The sequence below is a fragment of the Dryobates pubescens genome, chromosome 10, assembly GCF_014839835.1.
Source record: "Dryobates pubescens isolate bDryPub1 chromosome 10, bDryPub1.pri, whole genome shotgun sequence".
NCBI classification, from domain to species: Eukaryota; Metazoa; Chordata; class Aves; order Piciformes; family Picidae; genus Dryobates; species Dryobates pubescens.
In genome coordinates this window covers 19,687,070-19,711,045 of record NC_071621.1, presented here as the reverse complement: position 1 = coordinate 19,711,045, position 23,976 = coordinate 19,687,070, and the positions used below count along the sequence as shown (strand labels likewise).

General features: G+C 35.2%; 1 protein-coding gene across 5 annotated transcripts in view; it reads left to right on the top strand.

The window, feature by feature from the left end:
- Positions 1 to 23,976, top strand: part of NBEA (neurobeachin) — a 486,697-nt gene that overhangs the window by 252,232 nt on the left and 210,489 nt on the right. For all 5 annotated transcript variants that reach the window (XM_054164764.1, XM_054164763.1, XM_054164761.1 and 2 more), the window contains 2 exons: positions 536 to 644; positions 4,215 to 4,381. In XM_054164764.1, coding sequence (XP_054020739.1) covers positions 536 to 644; positions 4,215 to 4,381 — 276 coding nt within the window. The remainder of the gene's footprint in view (positions 1 to 535; positions 645 to 4,214; positions 4,382 to 23,976) is intronic.

Sequence of the window (23,976 nt, the reverse complement as noted above, 5' to 3'; positions counted from 1 at the left end):
CAATCTTAATCTTTTTTTCCTTCCTCTTCAGTAAGACTTGTCTAAGTTCTGATATCATGAAGACTTGGAAACATGATGCACTTTGCATTCCAGTGTTTGAAAAACATATAAGGGATATTAATATTCTTTGGGAATTTTAATAGAATTTCAAATCTTTGGTAATCTCCTTATTTTTCTAAGGCTTTGAAATATCTATATTTAATGATAGAATGGTATCAATATGAGTTTAAGTCTAGACTTTCTAGTGACAGTCTAGTGTCTGTATTGAGATGGCTGTTAAAATCATGCTGGAAATACACTTCTATAAAGAACTTTTCCCTTCAATAATAAATAGCAAGCTTTTTACATATAAATTGTTCATGCTTTCATGAACGAAGTAAAGTTTGGATAAAATTGTATTTTTCATGCCAACTCATTTGGCAATTGCATGAAAATAGTTTAATTACATTTTTTAACCATTTTAACTAAATCTGCTGAAGTGGCTTATTTTAAGTACATCAAATACAAAGGTTGATTTCGATTTTTCTTATTTTAGGTTATTATGTCATGCAATGAAAGACCATATAGTGCGTGTTGCAAATGAAGCAGAGTTTATTTTAAACAGACAAAGAGCTGAAGATGTCCACAAACACGCTGAGTTTGAGGTAAGCCTGAGAGTCAATGCATTTCTGCTTCTCTGTTTTCACTCAGTTGTCACCTAGAAAGAAATTTACATTGAAGGCATTTCAAAACTAGTTTTTAAAAGCTTTGGTAAATGTCAAACACAAGAAATGGGTTTAATTTCTCATCTCCTCATTGAAATTAATGAAAACATTTACAGCTTGAAGAGATCCCTTAATCAGAATGTCTAAAAACATTTCATCACAAAGAACTTTTTTGATTTATTGTAAATAGCAAGGAAAATCACATTAGTAATTATCTTTCTTGGATTTTATCAGCAATATATGCGATTTCAATAAGAAGGAAAAGCAATTGATATGCTTGAGACACTTCATAAAAAAAAAAATAATAAATAGAAATGTTTTGTTAACGAGAATTAGTATTTTAAGGTAATTTTGTAAGAACATTTTGGGCCACTAAAACATTTGTTTGCTACAATTTATGTGTTGAAATACAATATTACACATCTTTCTTGCTAGTTAGCGATCATTAACTATTGACAATAAGATAGCATTTGAAATCTCTATTTGCCTTAAGTATTAGAAGAAATATGTCTCTTTAATGTCTGTAATTCTTACTCCTAAAAGGAGTCAACATTTATTAGCTTTTTTCATCAAGGAGCATTGACGTATGCAATTTAAATTGTATTACTTGAAAATCATACAAATATACAAAAAAGCTATTTTTAAAAACTTGTTCAGTTTAACAGGTTTTTGATTATTTCTTCAGATTTATTTTGCTCTTATTCAAAAAAGTCTTATGCAAAAGGGATGGAGGAAAGCCATCATTTCATTTTTGATATGACTTTATCGGATATGGTTTTGCATTTTTATGATGTTTTATACAATATTTCAGCATCGTTTGTTATTTCCAAACCTGTCTGTGCTTGCATTCATTTGTCTATGTGTGAGTATATATTCCCAAACACACATTTCCACATTTTAATGCTCAAGTGACCTAAAATTAGAATTAACTTAGAATTGATAATAATAAAAAGCTATATCAAGTTAGTCATCTGTCGGAAAATGTCAACAAGCACCTGGTGGCTAGAAATTGGATCCAGTTTTGATGAGGTTTTTATCTCCTTGAAACAGCTTTCTTAAATGTGCACTTTGATGTGCTAGTTCTTGTGCTCCTTGTCCTAGATGAGAAGTGTGACACAGAGATATCTGTTGTCATTTTGTATACACGTAACCTTTACTTCATTTTGTCAGAGCAGCCAGAAGACACTTGTCATATGGGATTGCAACAACTTTATTACCGAGCATATACTGGATATTTTGAACTTAGATAAAATCACATTTACAATTAAGTGTGTGGCAGAGTGAAGTTTTATATTGCCTCAACAATAAATAACATTTGATATTTATCAGGGCATCATGCAGTAACCTAAGATGACAATAGAAGATTGAGTTATCTGCTCTTTGAAGAATACATTGAGGTATAAGATCTGTCAGAACTCTAGACAAAATGAGAATATTCAATTAACTTCCAGCTTCTGTTAGCAAATAGGATTTAGAATAATAACTAAATTCCCTAAAGGAATAACCTTAAGTCAGTCTTATTGTCTGGTAAGGAAACCAACACATTTTTCATATATGAAAATTTTCATTATATTTGTCATATAAAAACCCTCAGCTACACGTTTTAGATGAGTAAGATAAAATCTGCAAGTCATAAAAGAAAATTATGAAATGTAGCCTGTGTTAAATGTGAAACTCAGATGTACTTAAATAAGGTGATGGTTAAAGCAAGAAAGATTGGTTTATATATTGTCTTCAATAATGGTGGGTATATAACTGAACATTTTATTATTTGTCATCCTACTTGAAAGTAGTAGGGACAAAGAGATTTCTGGTAGTTCTCTGTTGCATAATTGTAAATCTGTCATTTTGTTTTAATAAGCTGTATTGGTATATGTTCTGGGGTTTAGTACATGTTAATCATTGCTCTCAGCCAGAGAAGTGAGTGGCTATTTTATTTTTACCTTTTAAACTTTAATTGAATCATTATGGGTGAAATTTTTTGGCCCAAGCTGCACAAAGTTACTGTGTCACCTGTGTAGTGAGGAGGCCCTAGACCAGCATCTGAATTTTATCCTGTGACTCCAGTTGCAGTCAGGACCAGGGAAATTCCTCCCGGAATGGGTACTTCACAGTTAACTTCCATTTTGCTAACCTTTGCAATTGTTCAGGAAGAAAAATGAAAATTTAATTTTACTGTCCAATGAGCTGGTGAAGTATTAACCTCATTACTAAGGCAGATCATTGTACTAATTGGTGCTTCCCTGTACAAGAAGATAAATTGAAAGATGAATTAACCCTTTATGAATTAGTGTAACAATTGTTCCTTTCTAGGTGGATTACTTGAAATAATGGCTGTAACACAAAGGAGAGGCCACTGTTAAAATTTTACTGAATTCTAATGGGATCTATACTAAAATGGCAATGTGCAGAAATATGAATAATAAAGTACAATTTAGTATTTTAATTACTCTTGAATACTAAAAATCTGTTCAGCATTGTGTCACATCACTGAATGTTGGTTAAATGCTCCAAAATAGTGCACAATAATTGTGCATGGAAAAAGGTCTCTAAACAGATGATTTTAAAAATAGTTCTTTTGGAAATAATCTTGCCTTTTTAATTTATACCTAGAAAATGATGCTCCAGATGGATTTATTTTAAGTACTATGGCTACATGTGCTTTCTTTAAACATTTTGAAAGTATCTTTACTAGGAGTCAAAACTGAATTTGAACTTAACATCAATGGAAATGGAAATTTGTACTGTGCTTACTATATATAAAGAAAGGATTTATCAGAAGTAAAATACACTATAGAGTTTTGACAGTTTTAGAAATGACTTTGCATGAATGTCAATAACCACGGCATTGCTTTAGAGAAAATTTGATGAAAATACTAAATCCTTTCAAGTTTAGGGGATGAGCCATGTCTTTTTAACCATTAGTGGTTTTTAGAAGTGGTAGCATATTATGAAAAGTTTTCATGTTGTGATATGAAATAGAAAATATCCTTAATTTAAAGACGTTTCTCTTTAGCATTCATAATAACCAAATTAACAAATGGCTTTTTAATTGAGGGTTTGTTGCCATTAAAAAATAAGAATAAACAAACCAAACAAAGCCACAAAAGAAATCCCAGCAAACCATTTTGTTTCCCCTGTTTGTTTTTTTTCTGTATATTATGCTGTATGCTCTACCTGTATTTTATACCAGAGAACACAGGAAGCTTTACAAATAATGAGCAACTTTTAAGGCATATCCATGGACATACATATGCACACAGAGATGTATAGCTAAATGGTTTTAATTACATTTCTATGGCTTTTGATCCCAAGTTTTCAATTTTTGCATGTTCTGACAGTGATTTTTTCAGGGATAACACATAGTACTAGAACCATTTCATTGGTGTGTCCTATTCCCTTTTAAAGTATTTTAATTAATTCTCATCATATTTAAAGGGTGTTAATTATCACTCTAAGATGATTCTAAATAGCCTGTCTTTTATGAAGTTGATGTACTTTCATTCCTAGTCACAGTGTGCTCAGTATGCTGCTGACAGAAGAGAGGAGGAGAAGATGTGTGATCATCTTATCAGTGCTGCAAAGCATCGTGATCATGTTACAGCCAATCAATTGAAACAGAAGATACTCAACATACTGACAAATAAGCATGGTGCCTGGGGAGCTGTTTCGCACAGGTAAGCTGCAAACCTAAAATGTGTAGTTTTTAAATGTTTCTTTCAACATATAAGAGGAGCTAGTAATGATAAAATAAATTTTCTCTAAGTCTTTTCATAGAATGTGTTGGGTTGGAAGGGACCTTAAAGGTCAACTAGTTTCAGACTGGTAAGATTCACTAGTAAGATTAGTCTTCACTCACCTACCACAAAACAGTAGTCAATGCCAGCCAGGCACAAACTACACCTGAAGCAAAACTTACATTTTACTTAATTGTAGCAAAACTGAACAAAACCAAAGTGAAGCTCAATTCTGCCAATACTCTTTTTCAAAAAATAAATTAATAAAGAAACCATCATGAAAATACGTCATTTCTACAGTATCTAAGTGATATCATAGTATTTGAGGTTTTAATCAGAGCTATATTGAATACTGGGTTTAAAAGTTTGTTACATTAAACACAGCGGTGCAATTAAACATTTCTCTTGCTCTTCTGAATCACAAAAATAGCCACTGGCTAAGGTGCTGACCCTCATGTGGAAGAAGTGAGCTGAAATTGCTCTCTTCCTTCATTCAGAGCAAGGTCTTGAACCTGGATATGCCATGTGAGTGCCTTGCCTGCAGAACTAGACACTGCCAAATCTCTCTTGTTTTGCATTCTAGCCGCTAACATTTTATTTGTTGAGGGTAGATCAGCTCAAACAAGAAATCAAGGAAGGTCTGCTTCCAAATACCCAGATTTTTACAGTTTGAGTATCTACCTAAAACAGACAGAGCAGAACAGAAAGTTCCATTTTAGCTCTAAAAAACCCTTCCAGTTAAATGTAATTGAGCCTGACAGACTAAGACAAGCACAAACACTTTGCTCTAGATATTTTCTTTCAAAAAAAATCTATTTTGATTTAGCTTGAACAGATATGTAGTGCTTAAACCTGTTAGAAAAGTTGCCAAGTAATAAATTTGTCATAATAACAATGTTTAATAAACAGTAATAATGTTTAATAAATTATGCATACACAGTTCCCTTTTTGGTTTTTTTTTGCAATTCTATATAGTTGGTTGCTACAGTTATATGGTGCTTTAAAAACATAATTTTTTGTGTGTTCCTCATCTTTATACCTTCCAAAGAAATCACTATTTTCTGGATGATGATAGAAGTCTATTTACTTTTTAAGATGGTAGGAACTGTGGAAATTAAGTGCTACAAAAACTCTGTAGTCTAATTCCACAGATGTGCTGGTGGAAACTACAAAAATGACAAATGAGGATTGTGATATGGTTAATTCGAAATAGCCTTAGTCCATAAGAGACACTTGTGTTATCTCTAGGTGAGGCTTAAAGCTGTGTATCTGGAGATTTGAACTTAAGGAAAATAAGTGCAATTTTCAGTCCTTTCATTGTCTTTGAATTTTTGAATAATGTTGTAAACTTATGCAACAAGTGAATGACAGTGGATAGTTTGCAAGCTCAAGTCAGTTCCTGGTCATTAACATTTTCAGAAGACCATCTCTTCTTTGGGCCCAATAACTTTCCACTACTGGATTGTTGATGGCATCCTAAATAGGAACAGACCCCTGCTGCAGCTCTTTTTGCTCTTCAGTCCATGATAGTTTTTGATGGGCCATGAAGCAGCTTGACACCTGTGACAAACCAATCCATTTTTTTACATCAAGCAAAAGAAACTTTCATTTTATTCCTGTCATGCCACTTCCCAGTGTGTCTGCTTCTCAGTTATTTGCAGTGATGCTTTCCCATTTAGGCACTTGCTGTGTTAGGTGCAGCTGTTGTCTTGGTTGTATTTTAGCTGTAGGCTACTACTTACCCTGGAGAATAAAGGACATCATGACAGCACAGGTGTCCAAGTGGAATTCTCCATTTGCAGAAGCCAATCAGGAAGCAAGTGGCCTTGTACTGCAGGTCTCACCATGTAGCTGAGTGATTCACCACACAAGTGCACCTTCTGTCATAAGACCTAATGGACTGTCAATGAAAAAGCCCAGGGTGGCAGCAGGTAGGGGGACATGCCCTCTAGGACAGCCTCCAAGCCTTGTTAAGGAGCAAGGTCACTGGTTATCAGTAGGCAGATTTAAAAGGCTTCAAGCATAGAAAGTAGAGAGTAGTGTAATTAAACTGCTTAGGCACAGAAGGCAAAACCTGTTGTTAATTAGGTAGCTCCTCCAATACTTGTGAAATGTTGGAAATTAAAATGAGTTCTAAAATTATATATACCTCTGATCTTGGCTGACAGAAGATACAACAGGCCTCAAGTTTCTATTTTTAATTCCTGACAAAGAGTTACCACTTTAGCAGTCTCTTTATAAACTGATGCTTCTCTGTGCTACAGAAGATACAGCCTGACTGGAATACAGAGTTACTTTAAAAAAACCAAAATTAATACTAATAGGTTGACACTCCAGACCTCTAGACCTTTGTAGTGACTCCATCATTTCTGTTGGAAAGAGCGTTCGCAGTTTTGAAGGCACATTGCTTGTCTCCTGTCTACCTCATGAGCTGCAGACCATTCATTGAAATTGTGAATTAGAGAGGTCGTTCTCTGACCGTTCTGCCCCTGTACTCAGCACTGGTTAGGCCACACCTTGAGTACTGTGCCCAGTTCTGGACTACTCAATTTAAGAAGGAGAGATACTTGAGATACTTGAACGTGTCCAAAGACAGGCAACAAAGCTGGTGAGAAGTCTCAAGCACAAGCCTTATGAGGAGAGGCTGAGGGAGATGGGGTTGTTTAGCCTGGAGAAGAGGAGGCTCAGAGAAGACCTTATTGCTCTCCACAACTGCCTGAAAGGAGGTTGTAGACAGGTGGGGGTTGGTCTCTTCTCCCAGGCAACCAGCACCAGAACAAGAGGACACAGTCTCAAGCTGTGCCAGGGGAAGTTTAGGCTCAAGGTGAGGAGAACATTCTTCACCGAAAGAGTACTTGGCCATTGAAATGTGCTGCCCAGGGAGGTGGTGGAGTCACCGTCCCTGGAGGTGTTCAAAAAAGAATTGGATGTGGCACTTGGAGCCATGGTTTAGTTAGTCATGAGGTATTAGGTAATAGGTTGGACTTGATAATCTCTGAGGTCATTTCCAACCTGGTTGATTCTGTGAGACCAAGTGTTATGAATGTATGGAGGTTATTAATATGTTATGTCACTGATCCTGGTACCATGCGGCACACATGGGGATTTAAACAAAAGCAAAATGGCATCAACCACGTGAAAGCTGCAGGAACACAGTTTCACTTTCTGTTGGCTTCTGCAGCTTGTTGCTGTAGCATATATAGGGTTTATCTCCAAAGGCTCTGTACCTGAAAGCTTTGCAGAAAAGAGGTTGCTGCCAAGGCTTGCAGGGCTTGGTGGCTTTGTAGCTTTACCTATTTGGAGAGGTTCTTCAGCTGCAATCTTCACAGCGGTGCTTGTTGCTTCTTCCAGTAAAACAAAACTGTCTTGGGGACTCTTAGCTCTGCCTGGGGTTCGTCTCTTGGCCCAGCAAGACACTCTGCTCCTGGGCTTTATAATGCTTACAGTGAGAGGTCTTGCAGTCTGTCTGGGTAAACTGAAGCACAGCTCGGATTCCAAGCAAGACTTGTGACTTCTCCCAGAGTTTGGACAATTGCAAGGCAAGGCACTGGCTCTTTGGGCTTTGGATTTCCTAAGATGATGGCCAATGATAACAAAGATTAAGAGATAAAAACCTGACACCTTAACCTATAGAATGAGTTTTCTCCAAACGTGGCCAAAGGTGCACACACCTGGCCCACTTGGACTCCAGGGCATGTTCAGACAAGCCTGGACAACGTGGTCATTTTCCTGAAAAACCAGACCTGCTGGCTCCTGCCCTATTGTCTGATTCAGAGCATTTTTGAGGATTTTTGTACCTTCAGGACACCAAGAAAGAGCAGGGGAAGAAACGAGCAACCTCTTCTGTGTGATAAATACTTGGGCAATAGCAGTGCCTTTTCTTGTCCAGAATGGACAAAATAAGTAAAAAACTATTTGGGAGAGAATGAGTGCAATTGTTAAAAGTGTCAGTTCTCTAGCCACATACACAATCTGCAGCTACTGGTTTACTAATAATTGTAGCATATAGTACATATATGTGCATTTTTGTTTATCTTTCTTCAAGGTAAATAACAGTTTTTAAGTTCTTTAACATAGGTGCTCCTGTTATACAATATTAAGGTCTCATTTTGTGAAATACTACCCAGCTGTAGAGAAAGTTTTCCCTTGCATTTCTAGTTTAACACAATGAGCTTGTAAGCCTCTCCAGCATGTGTGACTGTGTGTATTGCTTCTGCAGAAAGCAGCAACCAGCATTTACTGTGTTTAATCTGTAGGTGTCACAAAGCTTTTGTTCTCACAAAGAGACTGTTAAGAAATATCAAAATTTAGCCCTGGGGATTAAAAGAAAAGGTCAAATGTAGAAACTCTGTATTATTGGGAAATGATGAATTTTAAATATGTCATCATAAACTCTTCTCAAAATGTCTGCAGAAACAAGAATGAAGTTAAAATAGTGTGAGTCAACAAAACACCATATAAAACTTTAGATTATAGTTACATAAAGATAGTTAAATTGAAAATAACATAAAATCATAGGTGACTTGCATTTAAATTACCTTCTTAATTAGCTATTAATTTATGGAGAAGAAATTAATAATTTGCAAGTGCTTCATCACATGAATAAATGCCTACAAACAGCAGCACTGTACAACCTATCACTGTCTATGCATTAATCAATCAGGACGGTTTGAGTTGGTCTGAGAACCTATTTACTTTTACATCTGCTTCTCTCTAAAAATGGCAAATAACAATTGAAAAACAAAACAAAACATTATTTTGTGTTGCTTCTCCGTGTTAACTTCTTTCCCCCTTCACCTATTAAAGCGAAAACCTAAGTTCTTTTGTGTGATTTCTTGCAGATGTGAGCATGAACGTTTCTACAACAAAAGGAAATTATTTTATTTTCTGCTACATATCACAGATAAAGAATAATGGATTTCAAAATCTTGTTTCTTTGTTATAGGTCATGTGTGTGCCTTTAAAGCAAACTACTGTTTTCCTCATTTGGACAACTTGACACTTCTAGATATCTTCATAGGATCTTACCCTAAATACTCTCTTTCCCCCTTTTTATAATTTCAGCATTTTACCAAAATTAGAGTTCTGCATATTTTCCCCATTCAGATGAGAAATCAAGTAGTTGGTTCTTTCTTTCTTTGATGCACTGCCACTTATTCATAGTGAATATTCAACATCCTATTTCCTTGAACTCAGGAAGAATCAAGGGTGTTTCATAGCTTAGCATTCAAAGCTTCTTTAAGCCAACACTTACCCTTAACATTTTTTGAGGGTTATAGTCTTCATGTCACAGCATATGCTTCCTTCTGTCTTCTCTGTCAGCTTCATATGGTGCTTCTCTTCCTCCCCATCTGCTTCTCTCCCCATACATATCTTTCTTTAAAAAAAAAAGTTTAGCAAAACCTGTCTGTACCACTGTTTGAATTCCTGATAAACTATTTGCATGCCTGTGTTTTAGGCCATCATCCACAACCATGTTTATTAGGAGTATTTTATTATTTCAGCTTCTTGATTTGATCAGATACCTCAACTTTTCAAAAACTTGTATTCAATAATACTGTATATATGTGTCTACCTTACAGTTTCTGTAGGTTAAAGCTAATCTAGGACAATACAGAGAGTTCTGAGTTCCAGTTTTCTAAATCTAATTATGAAATATTTGTTGTAGATATTTTCATATGATCAGTTTCTATATACACAGAAGGTTTGCTATAATAAGAAAAATGACATTTTAAAATGAGACTTTGCTCAATGAAGGAGATTTCCACCTGCATTAAAGCAGCTTTACCAAAAAAGCAAGTATACAAGGGCTTTTTCTGTTCAAATCCATCTCAGGTTAAACTAGACACCCATAACAAATTAATCATTCATGGTGGAGGGCAGAGCTGTCAAACTCATTCTGTGGTGAAGACCAAATTCGTCTGGGGAAACAGGCTGGAAGTAAAAAGTTTCTTGCTAGACAGCTAGTTTTGCCTCTCATGGCAGCATGTGCTTCTGCAGGGAGTGAGTTCTGCTGGGGGCCAGGGGAAGAGAGTGGAAAGAGAACTGTGGGGTTTGGCAGTTAAGTTGATTGTAGGATGCTGTAGTTTATAGTGAGGAAGACCAGAATGCAGGAATATAGTAAGAAGGAGTTTCCCTTACAACCAGCCTTTGTCATACCCTGACTCTATTGCTGTACTAGCTGCTGCCTTAGGATGTTCAGAGAAATACAGAACCTATCCTGTCCTCCACTGCAAATCAGCTTCATCTGTTTTAGTTATTCATTCATTTCTGACTGATTTTAACTGCTAGACAAAAATTAAAAAGGGAGCTTTAGAACAGTGGAAAAGAGTAGGACCAGATCCTGTCTAGTAGATTCAGAAGTGTGTTTGACATGTGTGCTGTTAGAGGGTCTATTGTACATACTCTGTAAAAATTGTGATTTTTCTCTATTTCTGGGATTGGAAGAATCAGTTTTTCTTTGCAGAATAAATCCCCACAGATTGATCTGGTGGAAATTTTCAGCTCATTCATTAGCTACCCTGATTACAAGTTCCAAATGTTGTTACAACAAAACATTAAGAAAATGTTTTTTCTTTTATTGTTCAAATTTGCAGTGTTTCACTGTACTACATAAGATACCTTGAGATCAGCAAATGTGTCGGCATTATTCACTTTTTAGGTCCAATGTTAGTCACCCTTCTGTAGAGGTAATTAAACATGAATGTGAGTTTGACAATTTTTCTAACCTTAATGATCTTTTATAGTAGTTTATTATTTCAATCACCTGCTTACTTCTCTTGCTTTGCTTTCAGCTTTGTACTGCACCTGCTGCTCTGCACCTATTCTGTTACATCCTCTACCCATTAGGTACCCTCTTCCTTCCTTACTCCTTGATTGCTTACGGCTGTGGTGAAAGGCAGAGACTATTCAAAGGAGCTATTGCTAGTGGTGCTGTGGCACTTGATGAGCACAATGGGAAAAGGAGGGTAGAAGAATTCTATATGCTTTTCTGATAACAGGAAGTTAGATCTAGGATGCTATTTGCAGCACTACCTGCCAAGAAAGGAGCATTGTGTAACCAGATATGGGCATGGCGCATTCAGTTCTCTACTTGAGCAAGGTTATTCCGTTGTTTTAAACTATGATGTTGTTCATGATGGATTATTTTTTTTCCCACAATAAGAGCTATTTGTTTAGAGGAAGGATAATTTTAACAAACTGAGAGGGACTTCTACTCCTTAAGTCGATCCATACAGCAAGCATGTGCACATTCAGCCATTCAGCTTCCAGGACACTGGTCACAGCAAGAACCATAATGGTTCAGAGGAGCCCTGTAACCTATCTTCAGTTGTAAATGAACACTTACAAAACAGGAAGATAGGACAAGTAGATACCCTAATACTCAGACTCCTTGAATTTTCAGCTCAGGATTTTCTGAGGAATCTCAAACAATCTCAGTTATGAAGTTTCAACACCTCAGCTGGGCTCCAAAGTCCAACTGCCTTTCTTAATGTTTTCCTCCTAGTTGCTGCAGTGGAAATAGCCTCTGAAGTGTGTATCGGTAAAATGGACCAGCAGTTGCTGTATTGAACAATATTCCTAACACCTATGCTCTTTCTTTCCCTGCCACCCATTTCAATAGAGGTATGACTCTAGGTTGAAACCATGAAGAAAGAATTTCTCATTAGGCAGATAACATTTCCCTCACATGATTCTCAGTTTTCTTCCTGTGTCTATCTACTAATACCTGTGCAATACAGCAGTGGGTTTCCCATCTTCCCCACATGTAAAAACAGAAAGTAAAGAATTAAAAAGAAACAAAAGCCACAGATTAGAAGTAAGTTTTCTTTTTTTATGAAGGTTCTTTTTTTGATCAAAAATTTCTTTCATTTTTTCCTCTCTTTGATGACACAAATGGCTGAGAAACATTGTATTTTTAAGTCATAGTGAGCTGTCGTAGTACCTATGCAGTCCAGAATTCTTTCCGATGTGATGATTCAAGTATATAACAGGAAATCAGTGCAAAGCTGGAGAAAATGTTATGTGGTTGTGTTGGTTTTTTTCTAAGTGAAATGTCTGTAGTATTTTGTTGGAAATACCATAAATGCAAATTTTAACCAGAAGTGAAAACCCCATGCAGCCATTTTGATTCCCCTCCTCTCAAAACCTTGATATGTCTTTTCTTTTTTTATTTAATACATATTTATGCCCAATCATATGTTCATAGATGATTTAAGGTATTCAGAGATCTATAAAGGAACTGAATATCAAGGAACAGGCTGCCCAGGGAAATTGTGGAGTCTTCTCTGGAGACATTCAAAGCCCACCTGGATGCATTCCTGTGTGACCTATTCTAGGTGATCCTTCTCTGGCAGGGTGGTTGGACTTAGATGATCTTTCAAGGTCCTTTCCATATCCCAACATTCTGTGATTCTGTGGTTAAATCAGCCTCAGGCACTGAGGCAGGCATATTCTAGCACATCCCTATCACATGCTTTGCACAGAATTTTTTTTTCAAGATCTATTATTTTAATAAATTAGTCTTCTATCACTTGAATTTGGCCTTTTTTCCATTTAGTTGTTAAAAAAATATAAAATTAAGTATCTCATGTCTCCCTCCTTTTTCAGAAGGTGTGATAAAGATTTTTCTGTTACATGTCAAAGCACAGTACTACCTTTTTTTTTCCTTTTAACATTGCCCAGACTTTCAATAAATGTTTCATGCCTGTTTCTGAACTTCAGAGGAAGTAAACTATTATGTGCTAAACAAAAAGTACTTCTTTCTTGTTTTTCACGGAAACAATCACTCATTTGTCTTGGCAAGCTTTTGTGATGCCAGACTAAGTTTCATCTTTAGGATATTAAGACTTTTTAGTTCTTTATTTCTCATTTTCCTTATTCCAATGTGTAAGTGGCTAAGATATGTAATAAGCTGATTATTTTTTCTTGTCTTCTTGTTTGTTTTTTTCCTCTTCATCCTCTTCCCCCAGGGAGGGGAACAAACTGTTAGACCTTGGAGATTTTTATTTTTATTTTTTACTATTTTTGCTACTCTATGGTACATCATCCTGCTTCAAACTTATTTAGAGCTTTCCTAAATCAATGTGTCAATCATACAGGTCATCTGATGGTAAAAAGAAAACATTTTATCTCTGCATAACAGGTTTTTGTTTTGGTTCATAGTTCAACGTTTGAGGAAATCAAAAATCTCCTCTCAGCAGTATCTATTCTGTCATTATTTGCAGCTTTCATCTATCCATACCCTTACCATCACGAAGAAATACTTTGTGCTTTTGCCTATTTCACTTTATCTCCTCTCACTCTGCAGTAATTTCTAATCTTCTTGAGGTCTTATCTTGCTGTATTGCTACAGGGGAGTGATTGGCAAGTGTGTGTGCAACTGCTGCTCCCGAGCACCGCACAGATATATTCCTTGTACCCTTTACAGACATAAAATATCTGACAATAACAGATTGCAGGCTTCTCCAAATATTTGTGCTCCTCAGTATATTGATATCTGTTGTCAATAGTACAGGCTTTTGATTCGCTTGTAAACTCCATTGCTCAAGAGTGTTATATTTTGAAGTCATCTGTCATGACTGTGTTGTAGAGATAGGAGACTATTTATGTTTATGGCATTTTAAGTAACTCAGTAAGACCCTTTAGAATATACAGAAAAGGCTTGTTTACTGTCATCATTGCTCACTTAATCCTGTGACCTTGACATGATAGTATGTCCATAAAGCTCCCTGCGGGTAGTTCAATAAAATAGATGAACATCAGAGTCTAATGATTGTTTCAGCTTCAGGAATATACTGCCTTATGCCATAAGTATGTCTGAAGCATTCAATAGCACTGAACCATTTAAAGCTCAATAATGTAGCAAAATATCCAATTGTTGAGATTATTAGAAAATCCACCAAAAAATGTTTAAGGTGCATATACTTCTACTGTTCAATTTGAGAATGCTAACCGTTGTTTTAAATAACATTCTGTATACACAATGCAAATAGACTACAATTTAAAGTTATTTCTTATCATTTAAGTGTACTTATTTTTCAGATTCACATTATTTTTTTTCCCTTCTCTCCTGATAGGAAATACTCATTGGGTAGGAGTGCTTTTTAGTTTCTTCACAGTCACAGTCCGAAATCTAGGAAAGATTCATGTGTAAGAAATTTCTTTTGATGATATATTAGAAGTTACATTTGCACTTATGGTAGGAAGCAATAAAAATGTACATAAAGAGGAAGCTAAATTTCATGTCTCTTAGGCCCAATTTAGAAATAGTACTGGAACCTTTGGGATACTTTGCTATAAGAGGGCTCTACTTTTTTTTTTTAATTTTTTTTGCATAATATATCTTGTTCTATGTGCAAACATGGGGAAAAGTAAAGCATGATGTATTTGCCTCATGGTGAGTGGAATTGTTGTTTTGGAACTATTAATTTATCTTTTTTTCCTAATGTATAGGTATCCCAGTTTCCAATTTCTGTTAGCTAACAATGCATTATTTTCAGGTAGATGGTCTTTTACACTCTTTAATACTCCAGCCTCTTGTGTTTTCCTGAATAAAAAGCAATGTTTTCAAAGTTGATGACAGCTTAATAGTAGAGGAAATTTATTTAGTGACCAGTATTTTCAGTGGTAGAGTTTCATACTGAACTGTTGAGCTAAAAATCTATGAAAATTAATTGGGTGAAACCTGCCAGAAAAAAAAGAGCAGCCATGAGAAAGGTGTTGTAGGTTTCCACTAGAACAAAATGGAATCTGCTGTCCTTTTTGATTTAATCTCAGCTGAGTATCACTGAGAAGTATGATAGACAATAAAAAAGACACCCTACATTATTTGGCTAAAAGCCAGAAGAGGATGAATAAGGAAAAAAAAAAAGTTTCACTAGAATAACCATGCTGTTCTTTTGTAATAGAGATTTGAGATCATCATGAAGAGCTAATGAAACTCTATATACTTTCAGAGGACCCAGACAGACAAACTGCAAAATTTTTTGCCTTTTAATTTTTAGCAGGCTTGGCATTACAAAACTGTGATTGGAAATTTGTGGGAATGGCCACCAATTTTTCTGATAATGGCTTCAATGAAAATTAAATTGTCTGTTAAATTTTAACAAAAAGGTGGAATAAAACCAACGTACTAAAATTAGTATAAAAGATGGATTGGAATTTATGTTGGAATTTATATACATTTCAGTAGTGTTAGAAGAACATTACCAATTGTCTTGAAAAACAAGGATATAACTTTTTACATATAAATTATGTTTTTCCATAAGAAAAAAAATGTTCCTTTAGTGTACCAGATATACTGGGGCTTAGCTTTCAACTTATTTTTGGACTGAGGATACTGCATATATTGCTGCTTTCATTTTGTGATGAATATATTCTCTTCCTTGGAAAGAAACAGGTATGTTTCTTTCTGAGTGGATATCCAGTGGAGGCCAGGTACATAAATTTTTCTAATGTGTGTTGCAGAACCTAAATCCACAGGATGTATGTTGGGTTCTGGCTAGGCTGCCCCTTGTATATCTGGATCATTTGATAATTTTTAGCTCAGCTCTGAAGGGGTGTTACTGCCAACCCCACAGGAAGTTCAAAAAGTTCTGCTGGACACCACTACATTTTAAACAAAGACCTTTTCTTGGCAAAGTCCTGTTCTGAAAGTACTAGAATAGCGCCTTTATTTTGCAGTGACACAGTGACAAATTGCCAAGGGCAGCTCTCTCAATGCAATATTTATTTAGACGATTCCACTTCTTTAAAAGTAATCAACAAATTCTCAATTTGTGTATGCTAAAACAAACAAACAAACAAAAAAAGAATGTACTTCTAAATTCTTGTTCTTTAGTAGCAGGATCAAGAAAATACATTTACCTTTTCCCTTCTTGTGTTGAATTTCTCTTTTTACAGTCCCCGCAGTAAAGTTGTGATGCTGGTGTTTTCTGAAGACATACATTCCATAGGAAAAATCCCTGTTGTTAAAATGACAAGGCCAAAATGGATATTCTCTTATAGGACAACTTCTACCGATTCCTATTGTTATTCATATTTTCCAAAACATATATGATGGGTTGAATCACAAGCAAGTTCTGTGGTAGTTTTTAGTTAATAATTGGTTTCTATGTACTGGTTTCTCAGGTTCTCCATTGATTCTATCACTCAAATACTTTTCTCACCATACCCGCTGGTGTTATCAGTTGTAAAGGCAGAGCTTCTGCTGGTACTATTTCAACCCTATTAGAAATTCATAGCTAATATAATTACAGACAATAGAGAAGCATAAAGGTCAGTGAATGGTATAATTAGCATACATATAACTGAATGATTATGATTTTGGTTCCAGAAATTGCAGTTGGACATCAAGAGCAGATGAATTTACAGAGAGAAAAATAGTCATACTACCTGACGAATACTATCTGTCTGAGAAAGAGCTATAGGTGTGACTGAAGAGTCATTTTATAAAACCTTTGAGTTGAGACTTGACAGACAACCAAATCTGGAAGGATTGGGAAGCAATGATCCTTACTACCCAGTTTTTATTCTTATGTCTGGCATCAACAGTGAAACTACAAAGCATCAGTCAAGCACTTGTGTTTCTTTTTGAGCAGCATGAATTTCAAATCAGTAGCACCTTTTTGATTATTTGAGAGCTGGGGGGGAGGGGTAGGGTGGGGGTGGAAAATAAGGGTGAATCTTCTCATTTTCCATAACCATGCTCACTGCTCCTCCCTTTATTCTGCTTCTGATGGTAAACAAATAAGGCAATTAGCAACAAAATGAAGAAGTTTTAGTAGTCCAACATCTGTGCAGAAAGATTAAAATTTGAAGTCCTTTATGAGTTGGAATATTTTTCAAGAATTCCAGGAGGTACTATTTTTCTTAATGAAAACTCTAAATTCCGATATGTCTTCCCATTTTACGGTTTGCATCAAGAAGGAGCAAGACTCATGGGGTTGTTACCTGAATTTATGAAGGAGAGAAAGATTGCTGGTATATACCAGCATTTACTCATAACAATTTCCTTTCTTTTTGTTTTCTAAACCAGACAGCAATAATGAAGGTGGAACATGATTTACAGGATTTATTGTCATGGGGTCTGTGGCCCCTTCCTCAGATTTCTCACTAAATACAATTGTCATTGCAATTCAATTTCAAACCAATTATATGCCTTCATTTACAGTATCTTGGTGTTACCTACCTTCCATAACTTTCCTGTAGACTGAGATCAATGAAATGTTTTTAAATGACACTGTACTGAGTGCACTCAGTGGTTTTTACTCTCCAGTATATGGGAAACAAGAGAATTTAGCATGCATAATTTATTTGGATGTTTCCTGTACTAAGATCAGGAATTAAGAGGTACTATAAAATGCTGGTTTGTTTGTGTAGTGCATTAAATGATTTTGCTCATGCATGATTTTGTACCCTAGCATGAGTTAAGTCACAGAGTATATTTTTTGAGATTTTCTCCAGCGCTGTTGATTAATTATTTTGAGTTTTGAGATTTAATTATTTAATTGTTTTACAAATTATATACCTGGGCATATTTCTTGAGATAGAGAGTAACATCGAAATAATTTTGCATGTGAGTTTGGGGATGAATGAGAGTTGTTTTTCCTGTGGGTCAAGAAAGCTATAGGAGTGAAAAAACGATGTGTTATTTCCATGATCTAAATGTTCTGCAGCAGCAGCTGAGCAACTCACTGTTATTCAATGCTACATTAACTTTTCCATTAATGCTGGTGCAGTAAAATATGAAGCCCTTAAGCACTGTGAAGTTGCTGCCTGATTTTGTTCCTTTACATGGCTGCTGTATATTTGCATGCTACAACCATTATATGGATAATCGCCATCATTACATTTTAGAAGGTCACTCTCTTCTTGTTCATAACATAGTTAGATACAGAAAAGCCTTAATAGGAGAAAGGATCTTAAAAATATTTGCTACAAATGCTGTCTTTTTCAGTTATTTGCTGCTATGTTTGTATCATAGCAGCTCAAGTGTCAACAAGATGTGCTGCCTTTGTGTTTTTCTTTCTTCATTAAATAAAAAGCAAAGCTATAAATAACCCAATAAAATAGAGACCATGAAAGACTTGTTCTTTTCACTAAAAAAATGAAAGGAGAGAAAATATTTTTCAGAAATTAATTAGCATTGTTTTTCACCAGGATAATTTTTTTGTTATGTTATGTAATAAACATATTTTTTTAAAACTGAATTGTGTAGAGAGATTTTAATTATATTTATTCAAATTTCCTGCAGTTTTAGAACCTTTCTTGAAAATATTTATGTATGTTTATAGGATTAGTGGATTTAATAAGTGCCGTTAACAAATCAGAGCAGCAATTCATGGTAATTCCAAGCAAGACATACCAACCGCTCCATTCACTCTCCCCTACAGAATTTGCAGTACAGTTTGTATGGGAAAGCAAGTTTTTTTTTATTCAGCTATGAAAGCAGGCACTTCATGCCCTAAATAATGAAGTTATAGTCTTGATGGTGCCAGTGAGGTGACACCTCAACACTGAATAAATCATTTCAATCTTTATCTATCCTCCTTCTTTTCCCCATCTTTAATATGTGAATTATGGCACATAGTTAACAGAGTGATTTGAGATCTGCTGATGTAAAAAAAAAAGTCCTAAAAATAGTGCTTAATTAATATCTTATTTTAAGAGAAAATGTTTAAATATTTAGTGCTGCCTTGCTTTAGTTTTAAATATACTTTAGTCATGAAGTTCTTTAATGAGGTTTTGCTGTGCTTCAGATTCACTCTGTTTGGTGATTTGATGGTTAAAATCATCAGCATCTGAATAATAGGGTGAGTTGTGTGATGGCTTATATAGCTGCATGGAGCCATTGCCACTGCACTTAAGGTCTGTTTCTGCAGTTTTTGTAACAGGATAAAAAGGCATATCTGATTTGACTACAAAGTCTTTATTTTTATCTTCAGGCTAGTTGTGTTTCTTGTCCATGGTTTTCTCTCCCACCTCTCTATCTTACAGAATGTTTGCAACACGAATATCCTAAATACTTTTCAAATTCAAGTACTTTGATTTTGGTATTATTTAATATCAGGTAAACGTAAGAAGATTAATTTAGTATGCAAATGCTAGAAATAACATTGTGTGTGTTCTATAAATAGAATGTCCATATTGAGCCCTAAGTCTACAAAGAAATTGTGCAAGAAAGTTTAGAATTTATTATATTCTTTCCACTGTGAAAGCAATTATTTAGGATTTTTCACAGTCCTGTTCAGTAATCGCTAATCTGGATGCACTGTGTTACCAGCACATGGTCTGAGTGAGTGTTTACTAATCTAAACCCTCTTGGGTGTTGCCTGAATCGCGTCCCTTGACTATGTCCTGCCAACATAGGATTATGATTTTTCTCATTTATTTCCCTTAAGCTGCTGAGAAAACTCTTCTACATTTTTATACAGGGTGTATTTCCTCCTAAAACCTGTTCAGTGTCTATCTGTATTGATGCCCTGGCTGGATAATCTGTCTGTACATCCCAGCAGCAATGTGACACTCTGAAATGTTTGTAGTCTTGTTTAGACAGCTCATAAAAGGGCTTTTGGGGAACGGGAAATAAAATAATTGGCTCAAACTTGTAAATTATTTTTAAATTTTATTTAGGTTGAATAAGATACTTGGGGTTGATGAAATAATTCCAAACAAGAAAAAATACACAATCAAAATTGTCTTACAAAATCACACATTTTTATAATGAACTCACTATTAATATCAATTTGAATGGGTTTGATAACTACAAAAGAAGAATATATAAACAAGGGAACATCTAAAAATGTAGTGTGCTTTGAATGTTGAGGAACAGCAGAGCTCTTGGATGTCACCAAAATCAGACTAGAAAAGCCTAAGGTGCATAAACCCCAATGCGCTTGTCTAAATATTGTCGTGTAAATGTAGGACAAAGGTTATTGTTTTGTAAAATAGCTGTTTCTACTTTAAAAATATGCTTTTCCTTTGATGCATGGGAAAAAAATCCTCCTTCTTGAAGCATTAACTGATTCTATGTTTGTGAAGCAACTCAGTCTGAGAACTTCACGTTCACCGTAACTGAATATTTTAACTTGAAGTTCCAGTTTATACTCCTGTTTAGTAAAACCAGAAAAAAGTCTCAAGATCCTCAATGCAAAAAAGCAAAGAAAACTTTTATGATCTTCCTTGGCATGAATCCAGTTACAGGATTAACAGTCTAAGTCAGAGTCAGAAATGAAAAGGCAAAGTCACTCTAACACTGATTAGCTGTTATCTGGAAAAACAGATTTCACTTTACTCAGTGGAACACTCTATTTTGTTACGAATCAAATTTTACAAAATAAATTTCAATATTTTTTAGCATGGCAGGTGATGAATGTTCTCCCACAGAGGTTATATCAGAAAATCAATATTTGTAAAATTGAAACAGTATAAGTTCGTATTGATCCATGTGGCTAAATCAAAATGAAAGGCTTTGTAACAGCTTTCTTAGACAGCCTGCTACCCAGTAATGGCAAACTATCAATTTTAGCTTTCCACTGATAAATCAGCTTGAAAATTGGATGTCAATTTTTTTTTTTTTACTGAAGTAGTGATTTTTTTCTGCCCTCTAACCTTTCTTGATGTGTTAGATTGGTTTATAAGACTAAGCTCTGCTTTTTTGAAAGCAGTTGTCAAAATTGACATTTAGATATATTTTGAAACAAAACTGAAATGCTCAAAGCCTAATTTCGACTGTCTTGCTGGTAATGCTATGTTTGCACATCTGTGTAAACAAACAGGAATATATGTACAATACTGAAAATTACATTGATTTAATACTTAATATATATATGTTTTTCTCTTTTCTAATCTCTGGAGTTCACAAAGGTCAGGTCTTCAACTGGAGGTTTTAGAAAGTAATGCTCCAGAACCTACTTTAGCTTTCAGTAGTTAGGAAGATTGATTTTTCTTTAATTGACTGATTTTCTTTTTTATTTTGTGTTAAGTGAGACCTTATGAAATTATAACAAGAACATCAGTTTCAGCTGCAGGTTGCAACATGTCCTAAAAACCTGCATGGTTACTCATTGCTTTTAATGATAGAAAAAAGAGAATGCGTGTACCAGAAAATAAATAGCAAAGTCCTTTATTAAGGTGGGGGGAAGGAAGCCCTTTAATCTGGGTCAAATGTGGTTTTCAGTGACAACTGACAGTGCCATACCTTCATGTCTGTACAGCAGAATATAAGTTAGCTGAAGAGAGTATTGATTGTGAAGTTTGCTCTTCTATAATTACTTTTGACTGTAGAAAAATGTGGTGTGTATTGATCTAGATGGAAGCATTTGACTAGCAGTTTCCCTTGGCTAACAGTGAGTGTCATCTTTCAGCCATGATAAATGGTAACACTCTGGGTCAGCATAATTACTTGGTGGTGAAATGAACCTCCTGTATCTTTCTCCCTCTCATGCCAAAGAAACACCATCATCATCTTTATCTGAAAGCCATGATTTACTGAACTAACTAGCCCCTTAATAAAGTCCTTTTTCCCCCTTCCCACAGTATGCACCCACTTTAATTGTGGCTCTATACTATTATTTTTTAAACTAACCGGTTCTGTTCTGAGTCCGAAAGTATGATTTTTTAAATTTTTTTTTTCCCCAATTCCCTGTCAGTGGACTTAGATCACCAGGAGGGAAGTTTATGTTTAATGTTTACGTGGAAAAAGTGGAAAGATAAAGGTGTTTGTCGTTTTGACACACTGCTTTTTAAATCTTGGAATCAAATGTTATTAACACACCGGTAAATTATTAGTGTACTGCAAGGAAAACTGCCACATGAATTTATTGTCAGCAGCCCTTTAATTTTATAAGAGTAATGCACACACTGGATGGGCTGTCTTTTGAGAACAGATGAGGATATCTTTTCACAATATGCTGCTAGAACAGCTTCATTTATAATAATTTTGACACCTCATTTAATAACAGGTTTAAATGTAAGATTTTTTTTTTTATGAGTGTTAGCCGTTTTTCTGTTCACATGTATGTCTAACAGGTGACAAATATGTTATCAGAAATAAGGAAATTGTATTTACTGCTAGAATAGAAAATGATGATGATTTGTATTGTTTGGCACCTTTTTAACGGCGAGTTTTCAATTTGTTACTGATATTTCATTAAAGCTTCGTAGCATGTTGTTGAAAATGGATTTGTGTTTACTTGCCAGTAGTATAATATGGCCCCGGGGTAATGACTTTCTGTTAAGTAATGCTAGTTAAAGAAAATCTGGCAATAGTTTTAGATCATTTTAAGACAGCTGTGAAGGGTTTGGATAAAGGTCATTTTCAATGATTGTGCTTAGTTAAATAAATGTGAAGGGTTTCACAATGGGAATCTTGCTTTTCAGTATGCTGTCATAAATTTCCCTTTAACACATCTGGGAATATGAAGTAAAATGTAGTTGTTTCTGCCTTGAAGGCAATGTATTTTATATTTTCCTTGCTTTGTTTGTTTTTCCCCTTATAATGCTGTTTATTCACATAACTAGAGTTCAAAGGTTTTACTTTGTCATAAATTAAATCTTCTATTCTCTGACAGTCTGTGGGACCCACTGGATATAATTTTCAAATGGTTGTAACTTGAAGATTTTTTGCTGAGATTTAGTCATTAAAAGTGTTAAATTTTCTGACAGCTCAGCCTCTATTGTGACCCTGGTTCATTGCTTGCTCTCTCCCTTGGCCACAGCTGGCCTCTTGCTGTTCACAGCTGAAAAGTGAAATCAATGCTGGGTCTAACGAAATGCAGATGAAAGCCATTCTGATCATATATAGTCATTTCCCGTAATTTTATCAGCCTTCAGTTTCTTAAATGATCTCTGGAAATCATTGTTTGTTCATGTGAATACAATATCGAATTTTGTGATAAAATGTCCCGTCTTTCTGAAAAGTAATACTTTCCTAAATGCTAGTAGTGATATATAGCTCACATTGCCATAGCAGGACTCTTTAAAATACCAGTCTGCTCTTTCCCCTGTTCCCTCCTGAAGGGAAGCGCGATGTATCAAAGCCCGTCAAAGAGCTGCTGGCTGAATCCTGCCAGCTTTGAGTCTTTGGAATCTTGCAAATTGAGGTTTTTATGTTCTACAAGGCTCAGAGCTGGAAAGTAAGAACTCTTAACATGTGCCAATCCACATTGCCATTGATCTCTCGTGCTTTTTCTTTTTATTTGAGCAAGATTGGTAGGAAAGCCATGTTGCAGTTAGAGGTGGCAGCATATGATGTAGCTTAATGCCCCAAAGGTCACGGAACTACAATGAGTTTGATGGAAAACAGCCTTTCTCCTTACTTTAAATGGTTCCTGCTTTGATTACAGGCATTTATTATAATTATCAAGAGATTAGTCTGTTGTTATAGAATCCTTGTAATGGAACCATTTAAAGGGAATATAATGGCAGTTTATTGGATTTTGCAAAGGAAAAGAGAACAGATAAAGTGGTGTTTTTAAATGGATCAACTGCTGCTCTAAGCATACTGATTTATATTTTTTTTTCTTTTGTTT